General features: G+C 32.2%; 5 protein-coding genes across 9 annotated transcripts; 3 read left to right on the forward strand and 2 right to left on the reverse strand.

Annotated features, from left to right (window-relative positions):
- Positions 1-3,541: 3,541 nt before the first annotated feature.
- Positions 3,542-7,155, forward strand: Mlh1 (DNA mismatch repair ATPase Mlh1). The gene is made up of 10 exons (XM_011647924.3): positions 3,542-3,649; positions 3,721-3,930; positions 4,012-4,075; positions 4,152-4,351; positions 4,457-4,685; positions 4,768-4,969; positions 5,038-6,238; positions 6,364-6,427; positions 6,493-6,691; positions 6,768-7,155. The coding sequence occupies exons 2-10, from the start codon at positions 3,818-3,820 to the stop codon at positions 7,058-7,060; spliced, it is 2,565 nt and encodes an 854-aa protein (XP_011646226.2). The 5' UTR covers positions 3,542-3,649; positions 3,721-3,817; the 3' UTR covers positions 7,061-7,155.
- Roe1 (grpE protein homolog, mitochondrial Roe1) lies at positions 6,710-8,989 on the reverse strand. Of its 4 annotated transcripts, none has more exons than XM_011647928.3 (4): positions 8,790-8,989; positions 7,849-8,263; positions 7,559-7,762; positions 6,710-6,864 (listed from the first exon to the last, which is right to left on the reverse strand). In XM_011647928.3, the coding sequence occupies exons 1-3, from the start codon at positions 8,873-8,875 to the stop codon at positions 7,571-7,573; spliced, it is 693 nt and encodes a 230-aa protein (XP_011646230.1). In that variant the 5' UTR covers positions 8,876-8,989; the 3' UTR covers positions 6,710-6,864; positions 7,559-7,570. The 4 variants fall into 4 exon arrangements, with proteins under 4 accessions (XP_011646230.1, XP_011646232.1, XP_011646233.1 ...); XM_011647930.3 differs by lacking the exon at positions 6,710-6,864 and adding an exon at positions 7,143-7,322 and having other exon boundaries at positions 8,790-8,988; XM_011647931.2 differs by lacking the exon at positions 6,710-6,864 and adding an exon at positions 8,508-8,611 and having other exon boundaries at positions 7,482-7,762; positions 8,790-8,950.
- A 1,386-nt stretch (positions 8,990-10,375) lies between these two features.
- Positions 10,376-11,791, forward strand: LOC105432920 (uncharacterized). 2 transcript variants are annotated; one of them, XM_011647932.3, is made up of 3 exons: positions 10,407-10,751; positions 10,930-11,013; positions 11,273-11,791. In XM_011647932.3, exons 1-3 carry the CDS (start codon positions 10,669-10,671, stop codon positions 11,685-11,687), a joined length of 582 nt encoding a protein of 193 aa, XP_011646234.2. In that variant the 5' UTR covers positions 10,407-10,668; the 3' UTR covers positions 11,688-11,791. The 2 variants fall into 2 exon arrangements, with proteins under 2 accessions (XP_088938813.1, XP_011646234.2); XM_089082687.1 differs by lacking the exon at positions 10,930-11,013 and having other exon boundaries at positions 10,376-10,751.
- An 893-nt stretch (positions 11,792-12,684) lies between these two features.
- On the reverse strand, positions 12,685-14,028 carry LOC105432921 (uncharacterized). Its single transcript, XM_011647933.3, has 2 exons — positions 13,736-14,028; positions 12,685-13,244 (listed from the first exon to the last, which is right to left on the reverse strand). Exons 1-2 carry the CDS (start codon positions 13,819-13,821, stop codon positions 12,821-12,823), a joined length of 510 nt encoding a protein of 169 aa, XP_011646235.2. The 5' UTR covers positions 13,822-14,028; the 3' UTR covers positions 12,685-12,820.
- Positions 14,029-14,677: 649 nt separating this feature from the next.
- Positions 14,678-16,359, forward strand: LOC105432916 (uncharacterized). Its single transcript, XM_011647923.3, has 3 exons — positions 14,678-15,032; positions 15,231-15,314; positions 15,601-16,359. The coding sequence occupies exons 1-3, from the start codon at positions 14,947-14,949 to the stop codon at positions 16,040-16,042; spliced, it is 612 nt and encodes a 203-aa protein (XP_011646225.2). The 5' UTR covers positions 14,678-14,946; the 3' UTR covers positions 16,043-16,359.
- Positions 16,360-17,791: the final 1,432 nt, after the last annotated feature.

Here is a 17,791-nt window from a genome sequence, read left to right on the forward strand (position 1 = left end):
TATAATTGACATAATAGTAAGTTTTTTATTTTCTTTCGTAAGTGCAATGCAAAGTGGGACATCTTTGCCTTTAAATATCATATAATCTTTTTCACAGAAATAGAAAAATATTAATTATAATATAATAAATAAATGTTATTATTTTATTTATAAAAGGATGTTTCGTTCATTGTAGTAGATCGTTATATTTCGCTATACTTTCAGACTAAACTCGATTGCGGCGCAGCAGGTTTCGATTACATTCAAATGCAGTTGTGTTTACGTGTTAGTAAAAAATTCGAATGTGCCGTAGATATTATCAGTACTACTTAAAGAGAGAGAACGTACTTAATCTCATCCGTATTCATAAGAGGGTGATGTCACTTTTTACTGTTACCTGCATCTCGTAAAACTTATTCATGTATATTAAACAATACATTTCTCATTAATAGCCAACATTATCTCTCTCTCTTGAGATGTACATAAAAATTTACAATTCGCAGCCAATAAAATTGCCATTCTGAAAGCTAACTAAACGTTTTTGCAAAACTTCTCGAGGAAGACTCGTGCACGCTCGTGCTCTGAAGCACGCGTTTACGATTTTCGAGTTTCAAGAGCGATCGAGCATATCTGAGAGATGAGAATTTGTTTGGATGACTCGCTGTTGGCATAATGAGATGAGAATAGTGAAAGTTTGTCGTATAGGTAAATCGCAAATGTTGAAGCTGAATCATGATTGCCGATTCATAGATAGTAGTCTGCCTTCATGGATCACGTTCTCATATATTGTTCCTCGTTCTAGTCCTTAGGACGCGATAATTGTATACAAAGCGACTGTCATCTTTCACGGTCGTTTGACTAATGTAATACAAATTTAATACATAAATATTTAATGCTAGAATAAGTAATTTAAGTAATTTAATGCTAGAAAAGAGAGAAATATTTATCTTTTTAAAATAACATTTTTTTCTATTATCAAGGATAACATTTTTTTCATTTTCCAACTTTGATATACATCAGAATAAAAAAAAAATAATAAAAAATTAAAAAATTCTAAAATCATTTCTTTACGAAAAAAGATATAAATTTAAAATGATCAGAAATCGACCGTTCAATACTTCCAGTGTTAATGTGAGAATTAATGTGTAGATATGTGTTTTTTTTTTGTAAATGAAGGTATTTAAACAATATTTTCCTTGGAACAATATATACATTTTAGATCTATCTTGTCGAGATTAAAAATAATTCGGGTCTGCTTTTTACGTTACGTTACCCTTTTTAATAGAAATCACAGACCGCGCGCGATGTATATGCACACTTTAGAAAGTGGCTGATGCTGCAAAAAATAATGATGACAGGAGACATATCGTTTTATTTGTCGTTCGCCTGTGAGATGTTAAAAGTGAGATGTTATATTGACGTGCTGATACAAATACTCTCCGTGGCCAATTATTACATATTTTAATAATTAATTAACGTTAACAACGCACAGCTAATAATAGTTAGCGTTGCGAAAGACTGGAGGATTAGGCAGGCAGGGAGCCAGGGGCGAGAGGTGCAAACGAAGAAGAGAAATTTCACCGCTTTGAGTTTTTCTGCCGTCATTAACGCCGAAATGAATGAGCTTTAATGATTGTTTAGACGAGTAATTGACCACTTTGTGGAAGCAATTGGTCGATTCTCGGGCAATGAGAAACATAGAACATCTTTTCCCCTGGCGATCTCTCGATCGCCGCGGATGGTATAACGAAGGCTCTCCGCGGCTCGCGGGCTCGAGAAACGGACTCGAGAGGCGACCGAATAATAATTGCGTTGCGTTTTAAATAAACCACCGCTGATTTATGTACATATGCGATTCAGGAGAGGATCCTCAGGATTTGTGGGGGGACCGTTAACTAAGTCGGAACGGGATATGCCGCCGGCGCCGACGCCGACGTTGCAAAAACGACGGTGTATCTTTGCGCAACGTATACGTCGCTTCTCTTGCCGCAATGTCGAGAAAGGACAGATGTGAGAACGGAACGCGGTTGGTTTCTGCAAAAAGTGCAGCGAACAATCGAATTATCCTGGGCTTATCGTCGAATTCCCGTGGTGAATTGTATTAGAAATGATTGACCCCTCCCCCCCCCCTCACTCTCTCTCTCTCTCTCTCCTTCCATCGATTCCTATCGAGAGGATCGTTCCGGCGGCTATGGGAGATAGTGATTAATAATTATAATGATAATAATAAATAATATATATTAATAATTATTGCGATTATATGTATATTAATATGTATATTAATGTTTAATATTTATAATAATTATAACTGAAAGTTACGCAAAAGTTGGAAACAACGCAAAACAAGAATCCGCGCTTCAGATATAAAAAAAAGTAACAAAAAATTACTTCGGTATAAAAATCGGTATCATGGTATTCTTTGACTGTGTATCGAAGGTTGATTTTCTGACACGTTGAAATTGAATTCTTGTTTAATTCCTTGTCCCTTATTTCTGTCAATGTTCCTGAGCCCTTAGATTCGCGAGATGTATGAGCGCGATATGACCGCGACAACATGGCGTTTCGGGATAAGAAGGAAATTGTTACGGTTATCAGATGCATCAAGAGCGATAGCGTCTGCATTGTACCACCGCGTAATCGCACGTTTGCCGCAATAATTCTACGCGAACGTCCGCCCAGCTTCTTATAGAAGATTTATTCAGCGGTTGCTGATATTTCGTACTTTCACTCGAACACCTTGACCCGCGCACAATCGCATCACAATGCATAGACCTGCGTATGGCGAGCCTCGTCTGTACGTAATTAATATGTATATAATTAATATAAATTATAAAAAAAAAATTGCGTTAACTATCAATATCAATATTAATTTATATATCGATATACGATACATTTATATATAAATATGTAAACATGAATTTATAATTTTGTTTTGTTACATACGAATTTTTATTCCTTTGTCCGTATTATTTTTATATTAAATAATGCATTAAATCTCACGCTCTCGTATTACTTGATTTTAATCCTGCATTGTATACTAAAGACAAAATATAATTGTGCAGTAAATAAAATGAACAACATTAATAACAACACCGAAAGAATATTTAACGACGATTTATCTCGGTACTAAAGGTCTCCAAAGTGTCGATCGTTGAAGGCTAATATTTTCGTGCGTAACAAAATATTTTATATCTAGATTTCGAAACCGATCATCATAAAAAAGAAACATACTTGAGATATAAAAAAATAATACGAGAAATTTCCATTTTTTAAACGTTATATAATTGCATCTTTTTCCTTTCATATATTTCTTCTTTGTTTTTGTCGACTATATTATAAACATATTTGTAATATGTACAATAAGTGTGAAATAATATGAAACATAATGCAAAAAACAATTAAAAAGAAGAAAAAAGAAAAATAAAAGATTAATTCTTATCTATTTATGTTTTCCTAATAGTTTAGCAATTTCTGATTTTAAATTGCGGCAAAAATAGTTCAATGTCGATAAAGTAACGTCCATAATTACCGACATGAAGAAACTTATCGAGCGTAGTTATTTCAGATATATTTGTTGATGTGCAACCTAACCTATTATTTAAAAATTGGCGCCAGCAAAGCAGCTTTCGTCGAAAATTTGTCCAAGAATTTTTTAAAAAAGTCACCGAATGTAAGACTTTTCGTATCATTCTTTTAATTAGATCATCAATTTATATGTATAAAATCGAATTATATTCTTAGAATGTTTCAGCTTCTTCATATGTTTTCGTCCAACAATAGATGTTAAAGCTACTTATCATTTTCTCTAGATGAAAAATTAATAACAATTTCGAGCAACATGTGTACACCAGCGAAGATTAGAAAATTAGACGAAATTGTGGTGAACAGAATCGCGGCTGGAGAGATAATCCAAAGGCCAGCAAACGCGTTAAAGGAATTAATAGAGAATAGGTTAGTATTTCCAAGAAACATTGAGATCCATTATGATGCATTGTGCACATTGTTTAAATTTAATTCACTTTTATGTCGTAGTTTGGATGCTAAAGCGACAAACATACAAATCACTACAAAAGAAGGAGGCTTGAAGCTACTACAGGTTTATAGCAGGATATTCAATAATGAGATATATTCATCTAAATTATATATATTATAATTCTGACTTTTAATTACAGATACAGGATAATGGTACTGGTATCCGGAAAGAAGACATGGATATTGTATGCGAGAGATTCACTACAAGCAAGTTGCAAAAGTTCGAGGATCTCAATGCTCTTACAACATTTGGATTTCGAGGTGAAGCTCTAGCCAGCATCAGTCACATAGCCCTTCTTGCTATCACGACGAAAACAGCAGATGAAAAATGCGCTTATAAGTATGCAAATTTAATTAAGAAAGTCTATTATGAAAGAAAAAAATATAGCCTTTTGTTCTTTTTCATATAGATCAACTAAGCTACATCTGTTGTACAATGTTATAGGGCATCATATATTAACAGTAAACTGAAAGCACCTCCAGTACCTTGCGCTGGAAATCAAGGTACTGTAATAACTATAGAGAATTTGTTCTACAATGTGGCGACACGTAGAAAGGCTTTGTCCAATCCATCAGAAGAGTTTACCAAGATCACAGAAGTGGTTATGAGATATGCTGTGCACAATCCAACGGTAGGATTTACATTGAAAAAACATGGCGAGCCAAGCCCACAGGTAAAATGATAAATACATATCGTCTATATTTAAAAACGGAATATCTAAAGATACTCCAGATCTTGATCAATTAAATTTATAGCTCCGAACGCCGCATAATTCAACAAAACAAAGTAATATAAGAATATTATATGGCAACCCAGTTGCTCGAGAACTATTGGAAGTTGAGCTCGATGATAAGGATTATAAATTTAAGATGCACGGTTTAGTGACGAATCCGAATTATACAAACAAACGAATGGTGATGTTGCTGTTTATCAATAATCGATTAGTCGATTCCAATTGTAAGTTTAATATGCATGAGTCTGAGTTATTTCAATCCTTTTATTAACATTTCGACATTTACTTCTAGCGATCCGTAAGATGTTAGAAGAAGTGTACTCTGTATATCTTCCGAAAAAGGCCCATCCGTGGTGTTATATATCTTTGAATATTAACCCGCAAAATATTGATGTTAATGTACACCCGACAAAACACGAGGTCCGATTTCTTCACGAAGACGTAATAGTCGAAAGAATGAAATTCGCCTTGGACGAAAGACTGACCGGTAACAGTGCGTCCAGGACGTTTTACTTGCAAGCCAGATTACCGAAAGTGGACATTACAAAAGAAGTCCTGGAGGAAGTATTGCCTGACTATAACAAAGGGAATATAGATAAAGCAAAGAAAATCTATGCTAAAGAAATGGTTAGGACAGATTCGTCTGATCAGAAACTTGATAAATTTAACTTTACTATACATTCTGCTGTTCAACAACGTGATAGTGATAGTAACACTTTGATAGAAAAATCAATACATAGTTTAGAAAAAGATATACCTGACGTTATTATAGAAAACCCATCGGTTGACGATAAACATCAAGAGAAAGACATGAATTTGAATGTAGATACCACAAAACATGATTTTACAGTACATGTAGAAAAGACTTCAATCGATGCTGGTTCAACACATTGGAGCGATATAATAAATACTACAACTTTGGCTTCATCAGACTCGCAAAATACATGCGATCCAAGTAGTTCCATGCAAAAAGAAAATATTCGTTCAGAGAACATTACGTACGATATCTCAGAATTTCTATCAGACTTGGATGACATAGTGGATGACCCTACGGAAGATAAACCTGTAGATGTTATAGCCGATAGAGCCCGTAAGCAAGTGTATCAGTATTTTGGAAATAGGGACATTATTGAAAATACACAGAAAAATTCGGAAAAAGAGAAAGAGCAGACACCAGATGATAACGAGAAAGAGGAGGAAAATTCAGTACCCAACACAAGTCAATCTGAAGAAATACTTTCAGCTGAGGGAAACGCTTTTACGGATGAGTCTCCAAAGTCTACAAACCAATTTAAGTCTTACTCTGTAAATAACTTTAGACACGAAGTGAAGTTAACCAGTATATTGAAATTACGTAAGGAAGTTGAAGATGAATGTCACGAAGGATTGAGAAACATTCTGGCTAACTTGATATTCGTTGGTTGCATCGATCAAACTTCAGCTCTAATACAAAGCGGAGTGAATTTGTATATATGCAATACGAGAAAATTAGCGTAAGATATTTTATTTATATATTTATATTTATATAATATATAAAAATATAGCTTGAGATATGCAAGACTTAATTTAACTATTAATAATTTATAGAATTATAGAATAGAACATATTTTTTTTTCAGAGAGGAACTTTTTTATGAGATCATGCTTTACGATTTTGCAAATTTTGGTGTCATCAAATTTTCAGTATGTATTTCAGATACAGCAGATTAAATTTATTTTACGTCTAACGAATTGAATTTATTTTCTAGGAACGAATATCACTGTTTGATTTAGCAATGATTGCTTTAGACTCGGGAGAAACTGGATGGACAGAAGAGGACGGACCAAAAGAGGAATTGGCGGCGAGAGTAAAGGAGCTACTTTTAGAGAAGGCAGACATGATGAATGAATATTTTTCTATTGTTATGGATAAAGTAGGAAACTTAAGATCATTACCCGTATTATTAGGTAAATACAATTCAAAAATAATGGATATACTGTTGTATTATCAGAAAAATAATTTGCATGTATGTTAATATTTTAGATAAATATTTTCCATACGAAGCGGAAATTCCATTGTATATAATGCGACTAGCAACGGAAGTTGAATGGAGAAAGGAACAACTTTGCTTCCAAAATATCTGTCGAGAAACAGCAAAATTTTACAGCTACATTAATCCGAAGCATCAGACACACGATTGGAAACATATAACTGAACATGTTTTATATCCCGCAATTAAAGAAAGTTTACTTCCACCAAAACATTTTGCTCATGATTCAACAATATTACAAATAGCTAGTTTACCTGATTTGTATAAAGTATTCGAAAGATGTTAAATTATGCTACTTTATAGATTTTATAGACACAAAAACATTATTTTTTTATGATTTTATATGTGAAGTAATAATTAAATTAAACTTAAAATTAAATATATTTATTATTGTGTACAGTTATTTGCCATATTTTTTGATACTGATCTTTTTATATCAAGATGTTATAGACCCCGAAGATAATTGAAATATATTGTTTTTATCAATAATTGTGCGACATTTTATAAATTTTTTCTCTATAACCTTCCCGAAAGAGAAAGAAGAGATCCTAGAATCCAATTACATATTTTAAAAAAGAATCTATATAACAATGTCGTGTGAATATTTTTATATGAAAGTGAATCTATTTTTATATTTTTTGCTAATTTTCTTATACAATTTATATTAACAAATTTCCTTCTATCATAAATAAAAACTTACAAGGAAATTTATAATGTACACAAGTATTTTATATTAAACTTTGTGTAATTTAACAATTTATTACAGAATGGATGTTCTATCTACCTTTACATTTAATTATCCCTTAACGACACCAACTAATGCTGGTCTCACTATTCTTTCGTGCAATTTATATCCTATTTTTGACACAACTACAATCGTTCCAGCATCTTTCCCATCTACTTCTTGTTGAAATAATGCTTCGTGTTCGTTAGGATCAAACTTTTCATTTATTGGATTCAATGAAATTAGGCCATGCTTCTTGAAAACCTATATCAGAAAAGAAAAAAAATACTTCCTTAAATTATTTATATACATGTACTTTCTATATCAAAGGAGATCAGAACACATCTTACATTATGTAATTGCGCTTGTGTCATAATTAAGCCTTCATATAAACTTTTCAAATGTGGATTCTTATCTGTAATTTCATTCTTTGGAACACTTTCAACAGCTTTTCCTAAAACATCGGCTACATCTAATAAATCTTTGCAGAAGCCTTGTATAGCAAACAGTTTGGCATCGTTAATCTGCTTAGTAAGCCTAACTCTAATATTTTCTCCTTCTGCTAATGCTCTCTTATATTTATCCTCAAATATGTCTCTGGATTCTTTAAGCTCGGCATTTTCTTTCTTTAAGAGGTCGATTTCTGTTTTTAATTTCTTTTCATTTTCTATAACTTCTTGCATGGAAGGTACAATAGTCTCTTCCGGTTTCTTCTTTTCCGTTGTACTGAAATGCTTTTTTTGCCAGGAAAATACATATGGTAACCTGCAAATATATTTAAACATATGTATTTTTATTATTTAAATATAAAGTAAAAAATCTAATAATTATATTAAAAAAAAAATTGCAAACAATTTATTTTCTAAGACAAAATTAAATTTGAAATCTTTTAAGAAATATTTTACATATTAAAATAAAATTTATATTACGTTTCGAAATTAACATATTGAAATTGTATTTATTATATTTAAATTATTTAAAAAATGTAATAAGTAGTAATGAAAAGAACATTATGATTGTTATCAGCGTTATCTTCTTGACTTGTGCTGCGAAACTGCGGAAATTTCCAAAAATTTGGAATTTCTATGGCGTACTACTTTTAGTTGCTTGCCACTGTAAAAAAAATTAAATAGCAAATATTCTACAGCGTTAATTAATGAGAATCGTGCTTCTAACACTAGAAAACAGAATAGGTAGCACGCGATTAACCTCGAAATATCGATTCGACAATATGATCTTGTATCAAGCGTTTATTCGCGAGGAATCGCGAGGAATGTGAAAAAAGAATTACCTGCGTAATCCATTTTGATTAATTTCATATAAATTCTCTATCGTAACACGACTAAATCGCAGCACTGTCGGCACGATCGACGCCATAGTTTACTCCGGCAATCTCGAGGTATGGATGATGAAATCCAGATGACGAAATGTAGCGATCAGTAACAATCGTGAATATAAACAATTGAGATCATAGAATATCGAAGAAGGTAAGGTATTACGATTAGTACTATTTGACGAATCGCGTTTTCGCGCATGCGCATTCAAACTCTGGGAATCAATTGTGTATCTTGAAGCAAGGTGAAAATTACAAAAGTGAGGAAATTTATTAACTTTCAATGGAGATCAATCATGTAATTTAACGTGAAATTTTTCACTTTTTATTTTTCATTTTTCACACCTTAACATTTCACGTGAAACTTTCCACGTATAGCGATTATGTATGTAGCTTGGATGCGTGGAAAGTGAAATCATGAAACATAGTTTCATAGGTTTTATATAGCTAATAAAAATTATTTTATTGGTACAATATTATATACATCTTTTAATAACCAATTGTATATGTACTACGTACATTGCGTTAATTCTAACGCAGCCCTAATCTTCTCTAATTCCAAAGCATATTTATTAATTCCCTAGATTTCCGCCTTTCCGCCATCAAGGTACATGGCGAAAAAGTTCATGTGAAAAATTTTACATTTTCACATTTGAAAGAGTTATATGAAAAATCGTATATGATCATAAATTCACGTGAAACTTTTCACTTTTCATGTTTCCGCCCTAGGGGGAAAGTTATATGATCGATCCCATAAAGTTGCAGATACTCTAGAGAATTTTCTTGCTTTTGTAAATCCCATTTTGTTTCAAGTTACACACTCGACTTAAACATTCGACCAAAAACATTCGTGAATTCTGTTTCAATTGAAAATATAAAAGAATGATGTGTAAAATATTTAATTAGACGTTCAAAAGCGCATTGCGCGCAAATTTTTTACAATTTTTACAATTTTTTCAAGACAAGAGCAAAAATTAATATCATACTATTATATTACTGTTACACTATAATATTTTTAACTTCTTGATACACAATTGTCAAAACAATCCTCGCTGTGAGATTAACAATGGCCGCGGTCCAATTAACGCTCAAAGCAATATTGGCGTTATTTTATCCTTGTTTTACATCTAAATGTCGGTCCACAATAAGTATTTAATCTTTACGTCGTAAGAAATTGACCAATCATAGTCGATTATTCTTTTCATATTCGATTATAATTGGTCAATTTCTTACTTCTTAAAGCTTAAATCACCTATTGTGGACCGACACTAATGAACACTAAAGATAGAATGACGTAAAAAGCACTAACTGTTTTCCAGTTAGCACACACTGATGTTACGAGAGGAATCTGATAGCACACAACGCTGATTGGCCAATTAATATAAAATTTTCTGATTGGTGGTTCATTGGAAAATTCCTAAGCAGCGGCTGATGTGTGCTATCGCACTGTGCGCTAACGTGACTCACTCGAACCAATCAGCATCGCGGAAAAGCGTCAATAAATTTCGAAAATTTCGAGAAATACAAGTATCAATTTAACATGCCTCTTTTAGAAAGGATAATAAAAATATAATTATAAAAGTTAAATTATAAGATGACTCACGAATGTTATTAATAATTAAATATTTGACATATTCAATTAAAACAGAATTCATGAAATTCATGAATGTTCAAAGATTGAATGTGCTTGCGCGAAAACGCGATTCGTTAAACAATATTAATCGTGATACATTACCTTCTTCGACATTCTATCTCAATTGTTTATATTCGCGACTACTACTGACACGTTTCGTCTTCTAATTTTATTATCCATTCCTAGAGATCACCGGTGTAAACTATGGCATCGATCGTGCGGACAGTACGATTTAGTCGTGTGACGATACAGAATGTGTATCAGATTAATCAAAATGAATTACGCAGGTAATTTGACACTTTCATCGCGATTCGCAAATAAACGCTTGATACAAGATCATATTATCGAATCGGCATTTCAAGGTTAATCGTGTGTTACCTGTTCTGTTCTGTTTTCCAGTGCTAGAAGCGTGATTCCAATTAATTAACGTCATAGAATATTTGCTATTTAATTTTTTTTTTACAGTGGCAAGCAATTAAAAATAGTTGGCCAAAATAGAAAGCCAAAATTTTCGGAAATTTCCGCAGTTTTGCAGCAAAAGTCAAGAAGGTAACGATGATAACAATGCTTTTTTTATTACTACTTAGTGAAATATATTTTTTAAATAATTTAAATGTAGAATACACAATTTCAATATGTTAATTTCGAAATGTAACATCGGTTTTATTTTAATATATAAAACATTTCTTAAAAGATTTCAAATTTAATTCTCTCTTATAAAATAAATTGTTTGCAATTTTCTTTAGTATAATTATAATTATTTGAATTTTTCCTCCATATGTGAATAATAAAAATATATATATTGCAGGTTATTATATGTACCTTCTGTATTTTTCTGCCAAAAGCAGCATTTCATTACAATAATAGAAGAGAAGATACAAAACACTAATGTATCTCCCATAGAAGAAGCTGTAGAAATTTTCAAGAAATTAAGAATAGAATTACAGCTTATTAATATAGGAATTCTTGAAATGCCTAATAATTTCATTGACATGGTCAATGATGAATATAAAAGAGCATTGGCAAAAATCGATCTGCTCAACCCCGAACCAGATGACATATCTTTCATTCGAGAAGCTATAAAAAATCTACAGAAATTAGAAATAGAACGCATCCTCTTCCGTATAGAATTTGTTAAATTAATGATTAATAAGCTTAATGAAGATAAAGACGCACTCGAAGATGAATGTAAGAGAGCATCGGCAGAAGAAGACCAGCATTAGTAGGTGTCATTAAGACTCCTGAGTATTAACCGCAGTCATTGGAATAATGAGAGATTATATAAAAAAAGTTTATTGGTTAATAAAGAGTTTATTTTGCAAATAAAGAGATTAATTTATTTCTATTGATTTGCTCAAAAAAAAAACGGTGCGTTTGCGAGACGATCTCGCTCCGCTTGTCGCCCTGGCGGAAAGTTCCGCGCGCTTTCCAAAACGTCCGTTAAAAAAGTCGCGCTTCTGGCGTAGTAATTGTATACAATAATTTGATTTAAACAGTCGTTGCAATGTAAACGACTGTAACTGTTTGGATCACGCAACATATAATTGGAGCAAACGTACCAACGATTAGCACCGTATCGCGGGGAAGATATGCGAGTGGAAAATTACCCCAGACAAAGCACGTTTGCAAATAAGCGAGGTGCAAACTGACGCGCATACTCGTCGCGTTATAACTTACAAAGGTCGTCGAATAATCAACAACGCTCGAGCAATTGTGGGTGAATAATTCAGACGGGATATATCCAACAATTTCCGATCATCCTTCGTTATTCACGAGAAATGAGAAATTGCGCAAACGAACGATCGGGCATAAAGAGACCGAGAGCATAGCACTGGAATGCTCGAGCGTTGCTGATCGCTTTTATAGGTTAAGACGCAACGAATATGCACGTCACATTGCGCCTTACCTATTTGCAAACAACATGCTTTGTTTGGAGTGATCTTCCATTCGCATGTCTTCCCCGCGACGCGGTGCTATCCATTTAGTATGTCTGTTCCAATTATGTATTGTGTGATCCGAACGTGACGGTTACAATCGTTTACGTCGCAAGGATCGTTTAAATCAAATTCTTGTTTACATCTGCCACAGGCGCGACATTTTTAATGGGTTTTGGGACGCGCACGGAATTTCCAACCAGAGTGATGGGCGAAACAAGATTACTTCGCGGACGCACTGTTTTTTTTTTTTTTTTTAGCAAATCAGTGGAAATAAATTAATCTCTTTTTATCTTGCAAATAAAACTTTTTATTAAATAACTCTTTATTAACTAATAAACTTTTTTGCATAATCTCTCGTCTATGATTATTCCAGTGGCCACGATTAATATTCAAGAACCTCAACGACCTATTAATGCCTATTAATGCTTGTCTCCTTCCGTCAACATTCCATTATATTCATCTTCGAGTTTGTCTTTGTATTTATTAAGGTCATTAATTACTCTATTAATAAGTTCTACACCTACGAGGTTGAATTCTATTTCTAATTTCTTTAGATTTTTTATAGCTTCTTGCATGGAAGATATCTTAATGTCATCTGATTCGGGATATTCTTTTTTGAGGCGCTCAATTTCTGCTGATGCTTTCTCACATTCATTTTCGAGCGTGTCATTGAAATCATTAGGCTCTTGGAGAAGTCCTATATTGATGAGATAGAATTCTATTCTTAATTTTTTTAGCTTTTCTATAAGTTCTTGCATGGAAGATATATTAATGTCATCTGATTTCTTCTCTTCTGTTATTGTACTGAAATACTTTCTTTGCCAGGAAAATACATATGGTAACCTGTAAATATATATTTAAATATATATATTTTTATTATTCACATATAAAATAAACATTCAAATAATTATAATCATACTAAAGAAAATTGCAAACAATTTATTTTCTAAAAAAGAATTAAATTTGAAATCATTTAAGAAATGTTTTATATATTAAAATTATATTCAATTTATATTCAAGTAATAATAAAAAGAACATTATGATTGTTATCAGCGTTATTTTTTTGACTTGACTGTGAAACTGCGAAAATTTTCAAAAATTTTTTATTTCTATTTTGACATACTACTTTTAATTGCTTGCCACTGTAAAAAAATTAAATAGCAAATATTCTACGACGTCAATTAATGAGAATCACGCTTCTAGCACTAGAAAACAAAACAGCTTAAAGAATAAAATAGAATAAGTAACACGCAGTTAACCACGAAATGCCGATTCGATAATATGATCTTGTATCAAGCGTTTATTTGCAAATCGCAATGAAAGTGACAAATTACCTGTGCAATCCATTTTGATTAATTTGATACAAATTCTCTATCGTCACACGACTAAATCGCAGTACTGTCGACACGACCGATGCCATGGTTTATTCCGGCAATCTCGAGAAATGGATGATGAAATTAATTAGCGAAACGTGATCAGTAACACAAGGCGATTCGTCAAACACTAGTCGTGATGCCTTAATTTCTTCGATAGTCTTGTTTATATTCGCGACTGCTACAGTAGCAGTCGCGAATATAAACAATTGAGATCATAGAATATCGACGAAAATAAGGTGTCACGACTAGTATTGTTTGACGAATCGCCTTGTTGCGCATGCGCATTCAAACTCTGAACATTCATGAATTCTGTTTCAATTGAAAATAATATAAAAGAATGATGTGTAAAATAATTAATTATGAATAAATTTACAGAATAATCTTATAATTTGACTTTTATAATTATATTTTTATTAACATATTATAATAAAAATTAATATAATTTTCACAATATTATTAATACAACCTTCATATATACTTTTATATCCCCTTAAATATTAGATGTCTAATCATTCGGTCAACGATCGTTTGATCAACGATTAGACGCCTAATATTTAAAAGGAAAACAAGTATATAAGAAGTTGTATTAAGTAATATTATGAAAATTATATTAATTTAATTTTAATTGTAATATGTTGATAAAAATATAATTATATAAGGCAAATTATGTTTGCTGGCCCTGGACATTATAAAACAGCACCCTCACACTTATAGCAGTATTGACGTTATTCTATCCTAATTTTATATATAATGAATAATAAAGGTAGAATGACGTGAAAAGCACTTTGTAAAAAATCGGACCACCGCCAATGACAGCTATTTACGAAATTAGCACAACATCATTCTTTTATATTTTCAATTTGAAACAAATTTCATGAATGTTCAAAGATTACGAAATACGCATGTGCGAAAACGCGGTTCGTCAAACAATACTAAGTCGTGATACCTTACCTTCTTCGATATTCTATAATCTCAATTGTTTATATTCGCGACTACTACTGATCGCGGGCATTTTCCAACAAGAGATATGGAAGGACGTTTTATTAACAAACAACAAGGATGAAATGATCACAGTGTTACACTGCGTCAACGGTGTCTCTTGTTGGAAAACGCCTCACGTCTCGTCTTCTAATTTCATCATCCATTTCTCGAGATCGCCGATATAAACCATGGCGTCGATCGTGCCGACAGTACTGCGATTTAATCGTGTGACGATAAAGAATTTGTATCAGATTAATCAAAATGGATTACGCAGGTAATTTGACACTTTTATCGCGATTCGCAAATAAATGCTTGATACAAGATCATCGAATGCAAGATACAAGATTATCGAATCGGCATTTCGAGATAACCGCGTGTTACCTATTCTATTCTGTTTTTTAGTGCTAGAAGCGTATTCTCGCTATTAATTAACGTTGTAGAGTATTTACTATTTAATTTTTTTTTATTTAAGTGGCAAGCAATTAAAAATGGTTCGTCAAAATAGAAATTCAAAATTTTCGGAAATTTCCGCAGTTTCGCAGCACAAGTCAAGAAGGTAATAACAGGATGATAACAATTATAATGCTTTTTTTATTACTACTTATTGAAATATATTTTTTAAATAATTTAAATGTAGAAAACATAATTTCAACATGTTAATTTTGAAATGTAATATCAATTTTATTTTAATATATAAAACAACATTTCTTAAAAGATTTTAAATTTAATTGTCTCTTAGAAAATAAATTGTTTGCAATTTTCTTTAGTATAATTATGGTTATTTGAATTTTTATCATATATATGAATAATAAAAATACATATATTTAAATATATATTTGCAGATTATTATATGTACCTTCTGCATTTTCCTGGCAAAGGCAGTATTTCAATACAATAATAGAACAGAAGAAACCAGATAACACTAATGTATCTTCCATGCAAAAAGTTACAAAAAATCTAAAGAAATTAAGAATAGAATTCCAATTCATCAATAAAGGACTTATTAAAGAGCGTAATGACTTTCTTAAGGAACTCCAACATCAACTTAAGAGAGCATTAGCAGAAATCGAGCTCCTCAAGAAAAAATATCCCGAACCAAATGACACTAATATCTGTCATAAATCTGCCATAGAAGAAGCTACAGAAGATCTACGGAAATTAGGAATAGAAGTAGATCTCATCAAAATAGAATTTGCTAAATTGTTTGCTAAAGAGCTTAAGCTGTGTGGATACGTACTCATAAATAAATATACAGCCAAAATACGAGACTTTTTTTCCTTTTAATTTCCTATTTGGATTTGCGTACTTGCTGCGCTCTTGCCTTTGATTGGTATATTCTTTAAGATCTAAAAAAAATATATCAATCGAAAATAAGAGCTCAGCAAGCACGCGCAAATCAGCTAGCAAATCTGCAGGAAAAAGCATCGTATGCCGCTGGTTTAAGAGACCATTAACAGAAGGAAATCAGCATTAATAGATGTTAAGGCTCCTGAGTATTAATCGCACATTGGACATTGGACATTGGACATTGGAATCATCATAGGCAAGAGATTATACAAAAAACGTTTATTAATTAATAAAGAGTTTATTTTGCAAATAAAGAGATTAATTTATTCCCACTGATTTGCTCAAAAAAATAAACTCTGCGAGATTTCGTTTTGTTCATCGCCTTGACGAGAAGTTCCGCGTGAGTCCCAAACCTCATTAAAAATGTCGCGCCTGTAATAGTAGATGTGAACAAGAATTTGATTTAAATGGTCGTGTGACGTAAACGATTGTAACTGTCATCGTTCGGCTCACGCTCACGCACATATAGGGTGCGATTAAAGTCTCACTACAAATGCTTTGAAGTGTTTGAAGTTAATCAAACGCTTCAAAATATTCTAGCAGAAGCAATCTCGTGAAATGAATGATGAAATCAAAAAGGTGATTAGTAGCAATCGGGTGGCGTCCGATTGCCCACGTTGCCGATTGGTCAATTTAAAATATTATTATTTGATTGGTTGATCCAATAGAAATCTCCAGACATCTGTCATCCCGTAGGAAACGGGAACGTTCCGTTTGACCACTCACAAGGACCGGTGCCTAATTTTTCCACTGTTCAAACGCTGTGAGTGGCTAGTGGTCAATCGGGACATGGTCAAACGGGTGCCACCCATCGTCTTATCGCGCATGCGCATTCAAATTCTGAACATTCATGAATTCTGTTTCAAAATATAAAAGAATGATGTGTAAAATATTTAATTATTAAATTTATAGAGTAATGTTATAATTTGATTTTTATTAATATATAATATTTATATTAATATAAATAATTATATTGTTATTAACATATTATAATAAAAATTAAATTAATATAATTTTTATAATATTATTAATACAACTTTTATATATACTTTTGTCTTCCTTTTAAATATTAAGCGTCTAATCGTTTAGTTATAACTAAGTAAATAACATCATTAATCGCTCTTGAATGGATTAATTGAAGTCGAAAACACTGTGAAAACACAAAAAACACGAGTGACAAAATTTGAATAATAATCACGGTTTGAAAATTTAAAATAGCAGCCATGTGGGTCTATCTAGATAAACTTTCAGCACAACTATATGCACGAGGAAAATTATTCAATCGCATTTTACATGTGTCTTCATGATAGAAATGCAATTGAATAATTTTTCTTATGCATATGATTATGCTGCTATGCAAGTTTGTCTGGATAGAGGCCCTATGTTTAGAAATGCATCATTCAGCGCGCAATATTTTTAGCAATTTATTAGACCGCGCTATTCAGCCATTGGCCGATTCTGGTGGATGACGCTTACATCTTACTATCAGTGTCCAATAAAAGTATTCTTTCCTTAGGTATTCTGGCTAAATTAAAAAAAGATAAAGAATTAGAAGAAGATGCGCTGTATCGAGATTAATGCTAGCCTATAATGCTGGAGATAGATATTAGAATTAGAAAAAAAATAAATTAAATTGAAATTAAAATTAATCTACTTTGATAGAAATTGTGGAGCCTCCATTTTCCC

The sequence above is a fragment of the Pogonomyrmex barbatus genome, unplaced genomic scaffold (genome assembly GCF_055798465.1).
Source record: "Pogonomyrmex barbatus isolate J1 unplaced genomic scaffold, ASM5579846v1 scaffold6, whole genome shotgun sequence".
NCBI lineage: Eukaryota > Metazoa > Arthropoda > Insecta > Hymenoptera > Formicidae > Pogonomyrmex > Pogonomyrmex barbatus.

Coding starts and splice junctions, on each gene's coding strand:
- Roe1 (XM_011647928.3), bottom strand. CDS start 8,875: ATGGCGTCGATCGTGCCGACAGTGCTGCGATTTAGTCGTGTTACGATA. Junction 8,264..8,789: donor AATCAAAATGGATTACGCAG/GTAATTCTTTTT, acceptor ATATATTTGCAG/GTTACCATATGTATTTTCCT. Junction 7,763..7,848: donor CACAAGCGCAATTACATAAT/GTAAGATGTGTT, acceptor TTTCTGATATAG/GTTTTCAAGAAGCATGGCCT.
- LOC105432921 (XM_011647933.3), bottom strand. CDS start 13,821: ATGGCATCGGTCGTGTCGACAGTACTGCGATTTAGTCGTGTGACGATA. Junction 13,245..13,735: donor AATCAAAATGGATTGCACAG/GTAATTTGTCAC, acceptor ATATATTTACAG/GTTACCATATGTATTTTCCT.
- LOC105432920 (XM_011647932.3), top strand. CDS start 10,669: ATGGCATCGATCGTGCGGACAGTACGATTTAGTCGTGTGACGATACAG. Junction 10,752..10,929: donor AATCAAAATGAATTACGCAG/GTAATTTGACAC, acceptor TTTTTTTTACAG/TGGCAAGCAATTAAAAATAG. Junction 11,014..11,272: donor TTGCAGCAAAAGTCAAGAAG/GTAACGATGATA, acceptor TATATATTGCAG/GTTATTATATGTACCTTCTG.
- Mlh1 (XM_011647924.3), top strand. CDS start 3,818: ATGTGTACACCAGCGAAGATTAGAAAATTAGACGAAATTGTGGTGAAC. Junction 4,686..4,767: donor ATGGCGAGCCAAGCCCACAG/GTAAAATGATAA, acceptor TTAAATTTATAG/CTCCGAACGCCGCATAATTC. Junction 6,692..6,767: donor ATCATTACCCGTATTATTAG/GTAAATACAATT, acceptor TTAATATTTTAG/ATAAATATTTTCCATACGAA.
- LOC105432916 (XM_011647923.3), top strand. CDS start 14,947: ATGGCGTCGATCGTGCCGACAGTACTGCGATTTAATCGTGTGACGATA. Junction 15,033..15,230: donor AATCAAAATGGATTACGCAG/GTAATTTGACAC, acceptor TTTTTATTTAAG/TGGCAAGCAATTAAAAATGG. Junction 15,315..15,600: donor TCGCAGCACAAGTCAAGAAG/GTAATAACAGGA, acceptor ATATATTTGCAG/ATTATTATATGTACCTTCTG.